At 37.8% G+C, this 19541-nt stretch overlaps 1 protein-coding gene across 3 annotated transcripts in view; it reads left to right on the forward strand.

Moving 5' to 3' along the window:
• Positions 1–19541, forward strand: part of TBCK (TBC1 domain containing kinase) — a 144608-nt gene that overhangs the window by 93543 nt on the left and 31524 nt on the right. Inside the window, exons 27-28 of one of the 3 annotated variants that reach the window (XM_063336866.1) lie at positions 3020–3179; positions 11432–14100. In XM_063336866.1, coding sequence (XP_063192936.1) covers positions 3020–3179; positions 11432–11470 — 199 coding nt within the window. In that variant the 3' untranslated portion in view covers positions 11471–14100. The other 2 variants (XM_063336865.1, XM_063336867.1) reach the window with 2 other exon arrangements.

A 19541-nucleotide genomic window follows, 5' to 3' on the forward strand; every position in this document is an offset into this window, starting at 1 on the left:
CGGCTTCTTTACTCCTGGATCTAGAGTGTTGAAAACGTGGTCCTCTTTGTTCAGAAAAAAGTAAAAATGCGGGCTATTTTCTGAGAGATAATTTCTTCATCAAGAGATAATACTCTTTAAACTCCTGTTTAAAAGAGAAGTCCCTGGAATTAAAAACTGTAACAGGCTATTGTTACTGCATAGAAAGCTTTGATACTACGACGTTAAATAATGTTTCTGTTCTGCATCATTCTTTTATTAATTATTTAAGCAACTTCCTAGAAATCATCAAGGAGAATGCAGAAGGAGAGCGAATAATATAAAATGCCTAGACTACAATCATGGCACTGAAAGGCTGTTACCTGTGTACAGTAATGAATTTATTTATATTATAATCAGGATCAAAGGCAAGGTGTTTGCTTAAATGTTTCTGTAGCTTTCCTAATAGCTTGATAATAGGTTCTACTGTACTGTTGTACTAATCCTATTCTACTGGATTCCAAACTTCGATAATTTTAAAATCATTTGACTATTATGAAGTAAGCGGTTTTATGAGGCTGTCTTTCATATTACAAAATTTTAATCAGATTTTCCATATCTGTTTCTTGAATGAGAAGGCATGCTGGAGATAGAAAATCTCCATAGCTTGAACAGTGCACTGTAATCGCTGCTGCTGCTGTTTTGATCTGGTTGGAGTTTATGGTAGACTGAAATGTCCTGTCCTTTGAATAATGGGTGGACTTAAATCCTAATAACCATCTGGTATTTGGAAGTAGGGAATATCATTATTAAAAAGGCAGCCTGGTAGGCAGTAAAATTACCCCTTGAGTGAGTTGGTTTGTATGTCAGTTGTAGAAGAAAACATGTGGTATGTAAATGCTATTAAACTGTCAGCAGTTCTGAATATACATGGGAAACCATAGGAATAGTGCGTTCAGTGTCCTGTTCATTCTCGCAGTAAGGAAACAGCCTTTGTGTTTGTCACGAAATTTCAACAAACTGTACAATAGGATCAGGCAGGCTGTTACACAGTTAGATGTTACTGTGGGGTGTGTTGTCGAATGTGACAGACCACTGTGAGATGTTTCAAAAATGTGATTGTTTCTTATGTTTTGTTATTAGTCTTCTGTATCGTCTAGGCCTGTCATGCTAAACTTCACTCCCACTTTGTTTTCAGTGTGATTTGAAAAAAAGCATGAGAGGACTTTCAACAAGTATCAAACACGCTTCATACTTCATACTCGGATGCACTTGAAAGCTAAGGCACTGTTTGGTAATGAAGCTCATGTTGCAAGGCCAAGAGCTTCTGGCCCTTTTTCCCCAATAGACAGCTTTGTAACAAAGGCTTTCTCATGAAAAGGTAATATACTCAAAGCAGCATCTCTGTTGGCCAGCAATTCTTCTAAGGCTCATTTCATTAAGCATGTTAGCAGAAATACTGGCAGCCTTCCATTCCTTTTATAAAAGTTATATCTGCATACTTATCATCTCTCGGTCTGAAGCACAAAATCTTGGCCTTTTTGTTAATTGTCTTAGTACTGGGATGCTTAAAATGGTCACTTAAGATTAGGGAGAATATGAATGACAGCAAATACAGTTTGAATCTGTCTAGTTTGGCACTAATGTTGATATCAAATGTGTTTCTTTTTTAAAAGATTTGGTCAAGTTTCTCTGAGCAGTTAAGTGCACTCCGTGGCATACGCGTGAGCAACCAGATCTGTCCAAAGTAACTTTCCGTCTTAGTGATGATCGTTTCAGAACTTTTACCCTGGTTAGTAGCAATGAGAGTGATGTGGTTATAAATGGGGTTGGGGGGAAGGGGGTTAGCACAGATTAGTGAAGGAGAGGTGTCATAATTTTCCCCTTCAAAATAGAAACAAACTGACAACATTAATGAACAGTATGTGATCATCTCTTGTTCTTCCAAATGTTTTTATATAGCCATATTTTTCCCACAGTGTAACAACGATGATCATAAAGGTGAAACTGTTACATAAAACACAAGAAATGAATGCTAATATTAGCCTAAGTCAATTAAATCATACCTCAATTTAAGGCAATTACTTTATTAAAAACAATTCTGGGATTTAATTATAAATTAAACTAGCTTTCTGCAAGTAATAAAGAGTGACTAATCTAGATATTTAACATTGTGTATATTTTTGCAGAACTTTGCTGTTTCCCATCTTTTCAAAGCTGTTTTTGTTTCTTGTTGGGGAAGGGGAGTGTTCCAGGCATGTGTGTACAGTCTATGAATGTAATTCAGAGATCTGTTAAGGTCATGGCACATTTTCAAATCCATAAAAAGCTAGGTAGTAGTGGTCCAAACTAATTTGTATTGAAGAGACTTTCACGTTCAATATTTGTTTGTAAAACAAATCTCATTGAATGATCATCCTTTGAAATTGAAGGACAACTAACATATCTCAGAGTTGCTGGCACTCCTGTGTTTGCTTTTCAATACCCAATAGGCACTCGTTGTTAGTGGGACTGCAGATAATATACATGATGCTCATTGTCCAGGAATCTGAGCGCATGTACATTAGAATCTCAGTTTGGGTCAAAACTGTAGGGACTCGCGGGGGCTGGCAAGAGGTTTAAGGAAATTTTCCAACGATCCCTACATTCTAAATACTTCATTCTTTTGCATAAAACTCTGGAACAGGTGCTCCACCTGCTTATTGGTATTTGGTTCCTGTTCAGACTAGAGCTATTTTCAAGTGAAATCTATGAAAATATGTATACTGTAGATACTGGTTCCTTAGCACGAAGTGTTCTAATATAGCAGATTGGTTTCTGGAGTGCTGTGCTATGTCCTTTATGAAACAAACTGCTCTTTGTCCCGTCCCTTTCTATGTAGTATTAGAAGGTGGTTTTTCCATATAAGTAAATTGCAAATGAGGTTTGTCAAAATACACTAGCACAAAAGACCAACCCTGTTGTATCACGACAGCCAGGATGGAGAGCAGGTTCATTCTACAGCTGTGCATGTACCACAGATTTCTCTGCCTTTCAGATGTCCTTAACTGAACTTCCTCAGCTTTAACCGTGGCCACATTTCTGGCAGCATCAACGTCCCGTTTGCATCAGCATTTACTGCAGAAGGGGATCTCATCCAGTGCCCAGCAACTGCCACACTCCAGAGCTTTAAAGGCAGAGTTGTGGTGATTGTAGGAAATGCAGTGAAGAACACAGCTGCTGTAAGTATACCGCTATAACATATATGTTTATACTTGGAAATGTATCAATGACATAAATACAGACAGTAGTAAATAAATGCTAGAGTCAGAATAATTCAGATGAGTAATTTTGGGTATGATGACAGGATTTGGGGTGATTTTTTGTTGTTGTTCATTTCTGCTTCTAGACAAACACATATTTCTCTTCAAGTGACCAAGTGATGTTTTGAAATTAAATTATTTAACCTTACCTTTTTCAGCTTTAAGACCATTATTTTTGGCACGTTACAGAAGTGACATCAGCACTTCTAATGTGCATTAGAAAGATATAGTTTTCAAAACTGACTTGCATTTACTTTCTGTGGTGTTAGGAAGCACCTAGGTAAGTAGGGTGGGGACAGATATGTGGTAAAGTCCAAAGGAAATAAGATATAAATTGTTTTTTATTAGTGGGAATATGAATTATGGATTAGTTTTGTAGAATCATTTAGCTCATACAGTTGTGCTCAGTGAAAAGGAGAGTGGTTCCTACTGGTAACTTTCGTGTGATACCTTTATTGTCGGTGCCTTTAACTAGACAGGGAGAATATTCAGATTTGCCTATTCCTTTTATGACTAAGTATTTGGTGGTGGTGTGAACCAGCAGAATAACAAGTACTTCGTTTGCCATTCTTTCAGGTGAAGGAAAGTTATCTTTTTCTTTTTCTTTTTTTAAAAAAAAAAAAAAAAAAAAACAAACATGCTCTTAAGTATGGTAGACTTTTAGTTCACCACAGTTTCTTATGCCTGTTTACTCAAAGGACGTGAACTATAACCCTGATAGGACAAGGAGTGCTGTGGACCATTAAAAGGTCTTCTGCTATGCTGCTTCACCTCTTGATTTGCTTTTAGAGTTCTTGAAAGTCTAACTAAAAAGTGTAGAGTTTTAAATAGCAACAAAATACTGGATTGACCAGTTTGACCACAAATTAATTAAATACTGGAGCCTAAATACTGGTAGGGACTCACTACTTCTATCACACCCTTAAAGTACATATAAAACCAGCCTCAATTTGACTGTGTTGATAAAACTTAGAACTCCTTTCTTTTGTGGGTTATTTTTTAAGGCCAGTTTCAGTTTTACACTGCATGGCTGTATAGAACTGTCTGACACTATTCATGAACGTAACCAATCCAAGACTATGTAGCTTGAGACTTGACAAGAACAACAGCTATTAGTTTTTTAAGTTTTACTAGGTAATCTAATCGTAAGAAAAATCGAAACATGAATATGTGGAAATAAAAACAATTTTGTCCAAAGAAATGTTTTAAGAGGTTCAGCATAAAATGTATTTTTTCTGAATAGTTATGTATTTCCAGCTGAAAAGGAATGAGCCACAAATTGTACCCTCCACGAGAAAGGAGAATTTTTCAGAAGTGTTCACCGATATTTACTCCATTGCAAATATGGAGATTGGCACTGTTAGATGTTTGGTTTAAATTTATGCGGGACTGAGAGAGGTAGGGGTACGTGTGATTAAACACTGATTATTTATGGGGCTAGTTGTAATTAGAAGATTGAATCTTTCAGTTGCAGTTCATATTAGTAGCCTACTTGGCATCATTTAAATAAATTAAAAATTTAAAAAAGCAAAGTTGAGTGTACTGAACAGACATATAGAAAAAGCCTTTTTCCCCTTTTCACACATCTATTTCTATCTTTTGTATTTGATTTGGTGCCAGATGATAAAATATTTAAATTGGAAAGAAAATGCTGTCTAGAAGGGAGAACAGAAAACGTCACCACAGCACTGTTCTAGCAGGAGGCAAAGGAAGCCAGCAGAGCTGCAGACTTCAGCATAGCTCTGGCTCTAGTTGAACACTTCCTTAGGACAGAATTAAAACAGTGTAATCCTGTTTATTAAGCTGTTTAATTTACTCACCCAAAAAGTTAAATGAATAGATTGACTGATATAGAAGAGCTGTACTGAATGTGCCATTGGCAGCATAAAGGTATTGTAAAGAGGAGCTTGTGGTGGTGCTTGGCTTGCACTTCACTGCAGAATATTCCTTCCTTTAGGCTGGTTCTCACTTTGTGCCAGCCTTTCTTCTCCTAGGGGATTCTGGGCATTTGTTAACAGAGCAGACACTTGTCTCTGGAAACAGCAGGAAATCTCTACATAAAAGGCATTATGCTGGAGTTAAATCAACCAGATTCTATTTTTATTTTTAACTTTTAAGTATGTTAAGTGGCGGCATCTGTTAAGTGAATTAAACTTCCCTTTCCCACAGCCATTGACAGATAAGTACCTTGTAAATTCCAGTATGAGCAAGGGATCCTTACAGTTGGGAGAGTTGGGAGTATAATAATTAAATGGGCAATGAGTGCTCAACTGTAGCATCTTTTTTTTTTTTTTTGGTGCATGGTAAATAGCACAACTCCTGATTTTTGTCACTTTTGAAGTCTGAGTTGCAGCAAGTGCAAAGGTGGATCATAGTTCTGCGTATGTAGGATGGGTATTGGTTTGGGTCTTTTTTTGGAAGGGTGACATTATTCCTTCATTACTCCTTCAGTCAACTTTGAGGTGCCGTTATCTGTTTCCATTTCTCCACTTCCAACTTCTTGTCTGTATTACCACAAAGTTGACTGAAATTAGAACAGGAGAAATACCTTCTGATATTAAGTCGTGCTCCAGCAACTCAGTTTTGACAGTGACACGCTTCTACTTGTGTGATGTGGTTGTTTAATGTATATGTTTCCCCAGTGGCTTAATACATGTGTTTTATTGTCAGTAACAGAATAAAGCATACAGGACACTTTAAACTGTCGAATAATTAGCAACTCATTTATTTCTTGCCTTGGAAAAAGATAAGCTGTAAGTAAAAGCTTAAAAAACATCTATTTTTATAGCAGGGAAATATATTCTAAATTTTGTAACTTCTGATTGTTACATTGATTATTTTTTGTTGAGATAAGTTATGCTACTATAAATACATTGTCTAGACAATTTCTACAAGTTACTGAAGCAAAGTAGTCATTCTTATTGTATGACAGCAACTAATAGATAAAATATGTTCATTATCTCCCAAGCAAAGACAAGCAGTCCTGATTTTCCGTGAGATCTTTCTGACCCTTTTCAAGGCAAGAGGGAGAGGGTCAAGCTCAAGATTCTTTTTGTATAACATATTCCTAGCCTGAAAATTTTTTTTATTTTTTTTCTATATGAAAGTAACATTTTCTCTGTCTCAGCACACTAGCAAAAATGCGTTTCTTCTTATATGAAGAGTGAGACACATAGGTTGAAGTGTCCGGTTACCACTGAATTTGTGTGATTATTTTTTTTTGTTGTTGTCGTCTTCCTCAGGCCTTTTAAAAAGGCCTTGCCAAAGAAGCAAGTCTCTGCATGCTGAAACTGGTTTCTTGTTATATACCTGTCTTAAAAACACAAATGGACACCCATGAAACTTCATAGGGTGATCTGAAGATTAGATGTTGTGTGGAATACTAAAGGGCAGGTGCCTTTGTGCTTGTAAAGACAGACGCATTTAGTTAGAAGGGCCTAATGAAACTTCTGTGGTGAAAATAAATAGGAATTAGGCAATAAACTTCTTAAGATGTTTCCACTATACATCTTTAAGATTCTACATTTCCATGTAAATATTCTCTGCAGAAAAGTGATTGAAAGAGTGGAAAGAAAACTGAAGATATTCTCCCTTTGCAGGGAGGGAGGGGCTCCTTATGATTCCCAGAATGGCTTTTTTTCATGTTTGTTTTGTTAAGGCATCACCCTCCCTTTTGCATTCAGACTTGGAGCCCACTGGAATCATCAGACCCCTCTTTGTTGCCTTTAAAGAGGAAGAGATTAAGCTTGTATTTTGAAGAGTCTGAAAGGCTTAGTTAATCAACAGCAGCCTTGCTGGTGGTAACTCTACCCAAGATGTGGTTAAGTCTCATTATTTTATTCTGTAAAGTCTGTATTATTTTATTTATTCCTTTTTATTATCATAACGTGCACACGTTTTCCTTCATCAATGGAAAGTAGCTCAGCTGCTGTTGCCAGTACGTTGCTCTTCACACGGCCTGAGAAAGACACTTGGGCTGCCGGCCAGGAGTTGTGTTATGCTGTTGTAATTCTGCCCCCATCAGTGGCTTTGGTTAGTTTGCACTGAATGCCTCAGGTACAGCAAAGATGACCTAAATATTTCCCCTTTCCAGCTAGGTATGAAAGAGGAAAAGGGGAAAATTAAAGATGGAGGCTCAGGAGCAGAATTTGACTATTCCTTTTGCTCTTCTGAAGTAGGTGCTAAGGAAAGCAAGCCGTTTCTAGAACTCCAAATAGGTTCTCTTCTTTAATCTTTACTGAGACCGACCATTACTGGAAATTTTAGTTGGTTGTTTGATGTAGACATTGTTTGGCCCATCTGTGTGCCTTACTACACAGAGGTCTGGATGTTTCTGAGGTGAGACATTGTGGAGTCCTCAGCTTTACCTATCAAAATGTCTGACTTCTGAGAGATGCTGGCAAGCAGGATCTCAGCTCTTCTCAATCATCTCAATCATCCTGTAAGAACAGGAAAGATGGGAGATGGTGAACCTGAATGCTGGAGTGGTGCTGTCAGGCCCAGTTTCCTTCAGGCATGGCAGTCTTGGCTGTGGTTATATCGTCTTTGTGGGCTGCACCTCTGAAAGAGCACCCTTGTCCCTGCATGAGCTTGCATTTATTAGGTTGTATCTGTAACACTCGGGGCCACTCCATTATAACATAGAATTATTATTTTCTGGGGCTGATTTTCATCTCTGAGACTGTTTTGTATTTCTTGGTATTCCAGTTCAGAGAATCTGAAATAGTGATAACTGAAATAGAGATGGTAATGAACTAATAAATGTCTGTTATAGGTCCAGGAGATTTGTGTAAGGATATTGCCAGCTAGGATGGTATTGGTGAATTTGGTAATTCCAATATCCGTACAGGTTGTCTGGGGCAATGTTGTTTTGCTTTTCTCTAAACTGTATCCAAATCTGCTTTCGAAGAGAACTGACTGACTGACTGCTTCAGGAGGGAATGTGTCCATTGGGTGAGACATCCGAAGACTTTTGTCCTGGAGTTTAATAAAAAACAGGACAAAACTGGCATTTTTGTGTCATGGTAGTAAAAAGTACTGCAAATCACAAAGAAAGGTTTTTCAGTATCAAGTATTTCTTTGAGCATTTTTCAACATCTAGGGCAATCTTTAGACCTGGAGGGGGGCAGAATCTTTCAGGAAGACTTACGCTTTCTTTTTTATATTCAAGCCAACTGTTACACATCTCTTTTAAAATTGCGCATTTCTGTTCAATAACAGCTTTTTTTTTCCTGTATAATCAAAAATAGAATAGGTTTGTTTTTCTGCATTTTAATTTTACAATCTGTTCAGCTGTATTGGATGCACTGAATATATTTTGGTCAGTACAAATTAGCTGTGTTACAGCAGCTAAATCTCTACAATTGAGTTTTCATTTTCAAGTGCTCACTCTCAGCTGGGTATTTTTTTGTATATATGTATAACTTCTAAGTGGAAAATTAAAAGTGCAGGTGTTTAAAAGTTATTACTTGGAGAAACTTGAACATTTACTCTTATTCTCAGTAAAATTTACTCTGAAAGCAGCTATTAAATACCTGTCTGGGTAAGCTTCTTTTCAAATCTTTGCATGTAAGTTCTTTAAGTTACTGCTGTATTTTTGTACTGATGGAATGGAAAGTGCTCCTTTTTGGCCAGGTCTGCGTGTAAAGAATTTTTCTCTGATCTTGTTAGAGCAGCAAGTTCTGTGCTTTTTTCCCCCCTTTCTTTGGGTTGCTTGTGTGTGCAGGGTGTTTGGGGTTTTTTTGTTACATAGTAAGTGTTTGCACAAAGTTGTGTTTTTTGTATTTTATGCCATTCAGTTTATGCTAAAACAGTAACCATTAACTATGTACTACTGTTGTGGGTTGGTTTTTATATATGGGAGGCTTTAGGTGCCTAGCTTTCCCTTGGTGTTGAAGCACTATTTCATTTATCTGGAACCCTTTGATATAAGAAGTATCTGACTAAAAATAATCTTGTGTGCTGGGTCTACTTTATGGCATATGGAATGTGCTAGACTGACCACCGTGACTATGGTGTGCTTTCCAAGTGGTGAACTCTTGACTGAAATCGTACAGCAAGAGAGACTGCAGTCCCTGAGAGGTTTGTGTAGCATGTGTTTAGAAATGAAAACCTAATAATAATCTTGTGGCAATGGATAAGTACTACAAAATTTGGTTGATATTTATCTTCCAGCTTCTAAAGTATATCTTTTTCTTCTAGACTTCTTTCAGAGTATAATATTAACATTTAGTCCCTGGTAACATTTGTCAAAGCAGTCTTTTTCTGGTGTTCTGGTACAGTGTGTTACTCCTCCTTCTTCCCTCCCAACTTGCCCTTTAATTACAACCTGTCACAAGAATGTCTGTGAAAGTGAATAATGTGTACATAGCAACCCTGATGGCTAGCCCAAAGGGTGCTGGGAACGGTGCTGCTCAAGCTGTTGTGTTATTAGACTCTTTGCTGTAGACAGTCTAAACATGTGACGTGCCTGGTATGATACATTCAGCGCACTTGAAAGCTGTGATTTTACTGCTTGGAACAGGGTAGTAGAAACATTTTGATAAATGCTGCAATGTGCAGTTTATTAAGGTGCTTGACGGTACTTAAAGAGGCAGTCCTGTTACGCTGTTTGTATTGAGAGCAACACCAATACAGGGTAAAATGTTTAGCATTTGCCCAGATTTGATAGGAATTTGCTGTGATCTTGTCTGTCTTTGAAAGCCTGATTTCTTGTATCTGCATGAAAGAGTCTTAGCTGACTGCTTTCAAATGCAAATTGCAATTCTCTGGCTCAGTTATACTCACCAGGAAGAATGTTTTATGTGGAACTGATTGATGCATTACTTAATGAAGGAACAGTGTTTCCAAAGTCTTCACCAAAGCCATCACATAGTAGTAATTAAACAAGTTGCTCACCTATTCATCCTTTCATATACAATATTTGCTGTGAAAGTGGCAAGACAAAGTTCGATTTAAATGCTAGATGCAGCCAGTAAAAACACAGTAACTGAACTTTCTTGGGAAGGACATTTTGAGGAAAAACCACCTGATGCAGAAAGGAAAAAGCTTAAAGTCTTGTAGCATCCTTTTAATCCTCTGCCTCAGATAAGCATAACTCTGTTTCCCCCAAGTAGTGTCATTGTCTAAATGTAAACAGAAACATTACAGAGAACTGTGATCCATTGGTGGTATGGGGAAACAGATATATCTCAGAAGTAATGTCAACACAAGCATTTGATAAATTTGAGAAAGTATAATCACCATATAAGTGACAGAGGTTCATTTCTATTTAAAATCAACCTCTAAAATGGAAATTTAATTGTACACTACTTACATGGTTCAACAAATCTCTCTTTAAAATGTAAGTGGTTTACAGGTTACTGAGGGTGATGCAACCCATTTGCTTATCTCCTCACCATGTTATCTTCTGCCTTAAGAGCATCTCTGTAAACGAGGTTATTTAGTGGACTACAAATTACGCATTCAGGTGCCTGTTATTAAACTTCTAGTTAACACTTTATGGATAGCATTTATAAAGGTGTGAAGTCCAAGGTGGCAGTTTCTGCTGTAGAAAGTCTGTGGCATTAATTCAGAAGAGCACGGCGGTCATTTTTGATGCATGAAACTTTGCTGGTTTTGGATCACTGATTTTTTTTCAACATTTTAGGAAACTTTTTTTTTTATCTTTCTTAATTTCTTGGATTTAAGTTACTGATATTTGAACATACATGAAGGTCATCTTGGGGAGGAAGTCTATGTAGCTATTTCAAATAGTCCTTCCTCTCATGCCCCTCCATCAGTGCACCTGCCAGAAATAACACTTTCATGTGTTTTGAAAATACTGGCTTCATACAGTATATTTTGGCAGGGAAAGACACCAGGTGGTGTTGGAACATTTGAGAAACATGGTGAACAAGTTCCCGTTCGTGTTTGTGACAGACGAAATCCTCTGTCTGGGAGAAGAGGGCACAAACATATACTGAGGAACAGAACTATAAAAAGTCAAAGCATTAATTAGGAAGACTGCAGTGCTAGTAAGCTGACTTCTAAATCTACTCTTTACTGAAAGTTACTTTTTCTACTTTCAGTGACACAATGTGGGAAGGCAGATGGTAAAACTAGGAATGTTTTTAATTGGATCAAATCCTATTACCCTGTGAGTTAAACATTGACTCTTTTCTTCTTTGCAGTGTGGAGACAGGTGTATGTGCAAAGCTCTTGGAGGCTGATATTTGGAGTTTGATAGCAGCTCTCGGCTTATGGCAATGTATATGCCTCTGGTCCCCTGACTTGCAGCTAATTCCGACAGTAGCAAGGTACCAATAGTTGTACGTTCCCTGCTCACTGGATTTTTCCCTGACTGGAAGTTCAGATGCAATATTTTGAGCTGTATTTACAGCCTTTCTCACCAAAGCTATGTAGACAACTGCAGACAGTTCTGTGACAATTTAAAAAAAAAAAAAAAACAAAACAAAAAAACAGTTCAACTTGTGGTATATCACCTTTGCAGAGGCCCTGCAAGAAGCAAGAAATTCCTCACCGTAAGGATATAACGGAACCTCTTGTCATATGCAGTGAAGAAAACTTATTTCCAGACATACCTTGGTTACTAATGAAGTTCTTTCTAAAATACAGTGGGACACAGGCCTTGATACTCAAACCCTACATACAAAGCATTTGTTTGCATATTTTCTTTTCAGATTACATGGAATGGTAGTTATATTATGGCTAGGACATCCAAAAACTTGGAGCAGAGTTTACAGTTTATTCTCAGAAGTGTAAAATTATCAGTAGACAGAGCGGATCCTCTCTGCTGACACATTGTACTCAGCAAATACCATACTGCTTCCTGTCAGTCTGAACACTTGTTGCTGTTTTTCATTTCTGCCAGCTGTGAGCAGCAATGGTGCCCGATGGAAGAGCACTATACAGGTGGAGAGTGCGGTGGGGTGACAGATAGGTACATATGAAGTAGAGATGTCTGGTAGGAGTATTTCAGGAATATATACTATTTGTGTAGCTCGTGGTATGCTCAGCTGAGTGCTATTTTTGACAAAGAAAAATATCTTTGTCTCTGTTTTACTATACACCACATCTTTAAGGACTGTGATTGTAGCGAGAGGTAGCTGGACTCTCCTAGTGATATCTCTGTGCATATTACACCACCTCTGCATCAGAGAGCCTTTCTAAAAACATGGCATTTACTTTTCTTGTGAAAACTGGCATCCACATATGGTCTAACTTTACTATTAGCTGTTTTGATTGTTTGATTGTGGGGATTTTTTCATTTGATTCTTTGAATCCTGCACTGACTGACCCAAACTGATGGGGGAAGAGATGATTGAACTTACTTTTGGTCATCTTTAGGCAACCAAAATGTCCTGGCTGATCCACTGTGACCTCTTATTCTGCCTCAACAAGTCCTTGGTGGTTACAGCTCATGTACTAGTTGCTCACTCCCTGGTTAAATCTGTCCTGAAGCACAAAGAAAGGAATGCAGTAGCTGCATTTGAAACAGAAGTGGACAGAAATTAATTCCTTGCATATATAAAATACCTTCAGTGTGAATTAAAAGTTCTGGCTATGGAAGGAGTTTAAAACTTTGCTACTATGAACTCTTGCCTGTTAAAGAGATTATTTCAGGACTTGTACTTGATCAGGTAATCATGTGGAACATCTTGTTCTGCCTTAGTATCTGTTACACTACTGAGGGCAATTTGGAGGAATGTAAACGTGAAAAGAAATCCCATGTACTAAGTTTGGATGGGGAGCCTGCTGCTGTTCTTGAGTTGTTTGTGCGAAGTTAGTTATTTGGATGGCATGCTTGCACTGAGTTCCGGGATAGTATCACAAATCATTTTAAAGGGTCAAAAAGGTAACTATGAATGTTTTACATAGCCCATTTGGAAGCACTCGGTGATTTTGCAAGTGGTACTAATTTGTCATTCAAGTATAAAGCAACAAACTGGAAAACTTGGGATGGCAGGGCAGTCTTTCTCACAGCTATTGGAAATAAGGTAAAACTATTGTACTTTTTCTTGGAGTAATCCATTTTGGTGGCTTGCTTTTTAATGTATTGCAATCAGTATTTAAACGGCAAGTTTGACATGTGATACACAAAATACTGTTCCTTTGGGTTTTGATTTTGATATTTTGATAGATAATTCTTGTTATTTTGATTTTTTTAATCATTATTATTATTTTGATACACAAAACTTCTTGATCAGCGTAGCAACTTTTCATGAAGTTGTTACACAGAAACTGACAGCTGCTGTGTTTGGTTTATGGATTGAATTAATTGGGGAGAGGGGCTTTCAAGGACTGGGCGATGTGCGTGTGTGCTTGCACTATGTGACCTGCCAATGGTCAGATTTGGGGGACCGGGTAGAGTACAGCTGCTAGACCCCAAATTCATGTCTGACATCTGTGAAATCAAGTCATGTTGGACAAGTTTGACAGGTAAGCAAATGGCTATCAAACTATGACGCCTGTACGCTTGGGAACCTACAGAAAACAGCTGGGAGCTAGATTAATGCAGAGAAAAATATCTGTTGTTTCATGCTTTGAGAGGGGTTCCAGTGATTACTCTGAGATTAAATAATCCTGGTTGAATGAGGTGAAATCCTGCCTAAGCAGACATAAATAAAGTTTGGGGCCATCAGTGTGACATTTTCATGACCAGCAAATTCATCCCAGCTGTTTCAACAGCTAGGCCTGGGTTCCTGTATTGGACTAGTTGGTGCAAAGAATGAATTTGTAGGGTCCGATAATTTTTTTTCTTTTGTTTAACTTGTCTTACTTAAAACAAAGTTATTTCAATTTAAGGACTATAATATGCAGTGTGCTAATGATATATCTGTTTCAGTTTGCAGCTCATCTAGTGAAAAACAAGTACCCAAGGGTCTGCATCCTAGATGGAGGGATTAACAAGATCAAGCCAACTGGTCTCCTCACTGTTCCTTCTCCACAAATTTAAGTGACTGTAAACATTCAGGACAATGTATCTGAATAGGGAAGTCTTACCATACAACATGGATATCCCAAAACCAATGGGCATTATGGCATCTTCACTATACAAGCTATCCTGATGATCAGTGTCTTATCCTGCAGATGTAGAGCACGTGAGCTTTGCATTTATTCTTTGATTTAAAGCTTCAGTTGGAACAGATGAAAACTGTGAAGATTCAAGCTTTCCAAGAAACCTCTTTCAGCATTGATGTAGTGCACAACTGGTTGAACAAGTCTGAACACAAGAAGAACAACTCAGCTGGCATTTGGTATATTATAAATATTTCTGCAGAACAAAATAAACTGGCACTTGATGGCTCTAAGCTGCACTCAAATAGATTATTTTTCAGAAGTATTTTACTGTGAATATTGAAAATAACAAGCTGAAACTGTATCCTGTGTGTATCCTGTGAAAAAGTGTGTTCTCTATTATTTTGAAGAGTAATTGCTGTAATCTTGTGACCTGCTTTCTTTTCGAGAAAGCATTTTTTTCATCTGGCTTGGAAATAAAGATGTGTCCCAGATTAGAGTTCACTGTAAGAGCTGCTGCTGAGGCGACCCAAACTGTATCATATCCTGCAGAGGTGGAGAAGGCCTACTCTTTTGTGGAGAATTTAACATTCTATTTCCATAAACACAGCAAATGCAACAATTCCTGAAACAATTGCATTTACCAGAAACATAGGCTTTTGACAATACTGTGTCTTATGACCATAGATCAGTTATTCTGCAAATAATAGTGCTTTTCCACTTTAGAAGCTCATGCCTTAAAAAGAGTCAATGCAACTTTAATTTTCATCTGAAAGCATTCTAGAGGAACCACTGTTGGGTATGAATTGGAAGTGCAAAGTTCTCTTTGGTTCTCTTCTCTACTCTTTCAGTTAATGCCGTCAATTTTATTTTTTTGTAAGTCCTATTTCTTAAACATGAACTTTAAAACTGACAGGCTGAGACAGCAAACCTGTTTCTAAACTAAACTAGATGCAAGTGCTATAGATGAGTGAAAGCAGGCTTCCACAAAGGGCATAAGGTGACTCTGCACTAGAGATGTGGAAATTACTTTGCAATAAGAAGCCAAAAGTATTGAAAGTACCTATAGAAAGAGAAATTGCCATGTCTCTGTTGCTGAGAAGCTAAAAATAAATTTGATTCAGACAAATACCACGTTTCAGGAGATGTGGGGAAAAAAAAACCACAAAACTTCATTTCTCTCCCTCAAAATCCCAGGTTAGCTTTGCTGGCATGTCAGGTTCTTTATTCTAAAAACAATGGGGGGTGGGGGGGAAGGCTAGGAAAAGAAAAGAAAAGAATCTGTCTTCAAGAATGCTACTTGGAAGTAGTACCTTTAATCCAGGAAAACCAGTTGTGATAATGTAAGACTGACAGTATGGCTCTGAAATTAAATGGGAATTTGGAAGAATTTATTTTAGACAGGAGACAAGAAACTTTCATGTTTCTCTTTCTGCATTTTTAAAGCTTAGAAAACACTGGTGTGACATGAGGCTTAATAATCACTGAAGTGCAGGGATTAAAATGTATTTTGTAAAATGAACAAAATGACACCAAAGATCTCTTCACCTTGTTACAGTCGGATATTAGCTTGAATTGTGAAGTTGGCACTACGTTCTTTATTGGAGTGTTGTCTGGGACACAGCCGTTAACACAATACAACCTCACTGTTAGGGTAACGAGGATTTGCTCTGGATATGGTTATCATACGCCGTAATTGAGGATTTTATATCATGAAGAGTTTTTAGTTTGGTAAACAGAAAGTTGCAGCAGCCAACTTTATTTCATTTTACTTCTGTTGCGAGAGATTTCTGAAATTGAGACACTTGTGAGAGGAGAGAAGGGCTCAGTGAGAAGGCTGTGAACAGTCTCTATAAATCACAGCCAAATCAGTGAGAAGGCTGTGAACAGTCTCTATAAATCACAGCCAAATCAGTGAGAAGGCTGTGAACAGTCACTATAAATCACAGCCAAAACAATCACTTTTTTGTGCTGTTTTTTTTGTTGTTGTTGTTTGGTTTGATTTTTATTTTAGTGGTGGTGGTGACTTTGGGGTTTTTTTTGGTTTGGAAGGTGTTTTTTGAACTGCAGCCATGGAAGATGAGACCTTGCAGAAGGCATTGAAAGAGGAATGCTTTGGTTTTGCCTGTGCGATTACCTGAAGATTTTACCCTGAGTCTTCAGAAGCTGGTCTGTAGCACTATGTGCTGTCTCCAGGGAGGTTTAGTCTTGCCACAGCTGTGGTTTTGAGAACCCTATTGGAAAAGTATGGTGGGTGAAAAGAATATGGAGGAAGAGAGGCACCTTTTAGCTCCCTTTGTCTCAGCTTGTCAGTGATTTGTCTAAAAAAAATCCTGTGGACTTACAACATGCTGATATATATATATGGGCTTTCTTGGCTCTAAGGTCAGCATAATATACTGACGCTTTCAAGAAGTTTTTGACTTTAAAAATTCAAGATGCCTGGTAGAGTCACCAAGTAAGGGATCAGAAATGAAATGTAGGGACAGATCATCATGTTCCTCTGTCAACACAGGATTTCTACAACAATCTCTGGTGAGGCCCATGGTGCTCAGCTGACTTCAGAAATGACCTGGAAACGGAGAAGAGCAGCTAAATAACACGCTTCCTGATGCTACAAAAGCATCCACCGTGATCAAAGTTTTGCGAGGCTGCATGGAGAATAAGAAAGACCATGATACTCAGTGTCAGAGAGATTCACTATGAAAGGGTATGCCTGGGGCCCTGGAGAACAGTTTTAACCATGTTCAACAGTGAATTCATTGACAGATAAGATGACATTGCAAATGCCTAACAGCAGCCAGAAAGCCACACAGGATATTGGTGATTGTATGGAAGGAAATGAGCAAAACAAGTTATGCCATCAGAGAATTAACCCATATGGTACATTCTGAACACCACACAGATGCTTTATAGTACAAAAAAGATACACAGCATTACAATGGATACAAAACAGAGTCAGAATAAGGTGATTTTAGTTACGTTGACTGAAATTCTTCAGTTTGGAAAAAGAGGCAACCAAAATAAAACGTCCCACCTTTTGCTGAGAGCACATTCTTAAATGTGGAATTGGTCACCAGAAGAGGCCAACAGTTGAGAAAAATACTTATAAAGAAGGATTAAACAGCTTTGTGGAATAGCTCTATCTCTGGCTGACTATTAACCACAATGGTTGAGAAACATATTCAACTCGGGGCTTTTCTGATCTATAGTTAAGAGAGGTTGGAAGAATGCACCTGAGAAAGACCACCATATTTCTTGCACTCCCTTTTCAAGCGTTTGCCCTTCATAAGTGGATATTGGGCTATATCCAGTACAGCAGTTCAGGTGATGTTATGTATTTAATCCTAGCTTGATATTTGCATCTCCTTTATATAGGTATTCAGAAAAGGACTGTAAGCACAAAGAATAAAATGCCTTTGAGAAAACAGGTTTTAATGTGTATCCAGCCACTCATTCCTGTAGTAGGAAGTATTCTGTATCTCTTACAGGTATTTTAATTCTTAAAGAAGTCAAGTTATCTTTCAAGTGAAAAATACCTAATATTTAGCAGGTGCATCAATTCCTTTTTGACTAATACAACTGGGTTTAGTGTTTAAATGCAGTTCAGTCTTCACTTTCAGTCTAGGTGAGTAAGATCCAAAGCCTATATATTCCATTTGCACATGGATATATTTTTGACAGAGGACTTTAAAAACTGCCATTAAGTAAAAGTTTAAATTATAAAGTAATGCATACGTGTATTTTCCAGGAGAAGTTGTGAGAGAGGATGTATCTAAAAGCAGGAAATGTCAAGAACTTCTAACAGTATTGAATTTTTTTCTCATGTAAATAGAACTACCTGCAAAGTTCTGTAGTTAACAGCTGGATATGGCTGCCAGTTCCTGATATACCTGCACTTACTACTTTAGTCAGCATTTTAAAGGCTGTACCTATAAACAGGCATACTATGCCTGCTTATTTTAATTCAGTTATGTAGGACAAGCACTCAGTCACAAAATTGGCTTCTGATCTCTTTTTCCATAGACAAAGAAAATCCTTGCATTCTGTGGTCATTTCTCATTAGAGAATTTTATCTAGTTTCTGCAGTGTTTGCCCAGCTTGAGAGCATCAAGATATATTTGCTCTGTTACCCCACCAATTTTGGCACTGCTGTAGTGGGGCAAGTGGTTGTCAGATTTAATAGAGCTCTTTCTTGAAAGATTTCTGTAGGCCAGGTTTTCCAAACATATACATTTCTAGCACCATGGTTTGTCCAGCTGTACCATGGTCATTCTCTGCTTTAGACTGCAACTGGATACTATAAAGATCTAGTAGCAGAAAAAATTCTTCATCTTCCATGCTGATGTCTTCTACTGCTTGCAGACAAATGTACCAACTAAATATTTCCAACTGTTTGGCCTGGAAAATGCAGCCTCTCCCAGTCTGTTTTTTCCTACCGTTTTAAAAACATCCTGAATCTGCCTCAGCCACCTGTGCCTATAGCTTCCTATCAGGATGGCCAGATTCCCCACAGGGCACCCAGGTGGGCATTGAAGGAGAATAGAGCAAAGGTGTTAAACCCTCTTTTGGCAGTCTCATGCCTACTGATCATTGCAGACTAAGAAACATTTGCTGTTAAACTCGTGTCCTTCTTTAGACCAGACATAGTCCTCTGAGATTTTTATTATACTTTGCATCTAAGTTTCTTGGTTGTTTTTGGAATTTATTTTTTTTTTAATAAGTAGATATTTGTGCTATTTGGTCTACTTTTTTGAGCAAGGACTAAGACTATTTGTCCTTATCCTATGAAGCTTCCTTCCTGGACCCATCTTGTCTCCCTTTGTCATCCTGGTTTCTCTAAGTCTGGGTCATCTGCAACCATAATACCTTCCTGGTTCAGGATGGAAACAACTCACCTTATGTAGCAGAAAGGAGGGGTGTTGCAGTATTTACTTCACTTTAGTTTTCATTAATGTGGTTCATTTCAGGTACTTCCGGTTTGTTACTTTTTTCATTTAGAATGAGTTTTCCCTTCAGACCTGTGTTCTCCCCACTGGTAGTCCAGGATATTTGATAGGCAGTCTCTCTGATATTTCTGAAGTAGAAACAGTAACCGTAGCAGCTCAACAGAGACAGGTATATATTCTTTCACTTCAGTGATTTATTTTTCTGATCTACTGAATAATCTCTAGAAGTGTGAAGGGCTAAGTAATTTGTCAGAGTGGGCAAGGGGTTAAATTTCAATACCATCCTTTCTTTGATTCTTTTTTCAGGCTTTAA

This window comes from Chroicocephalus ridibundus, chromosome 5, assembly GCF_963924245.1.
Source record: "Chroicocephalus ridibundus chromosome 5, bChrRid1.1, whole genome shotgun sequence".
NCBI lineage: Eukaryota > Metazoa > Chordata > Aves > Charadriiformes > Laridae > Chroicocephalus > Chroicocephalus ridibundus.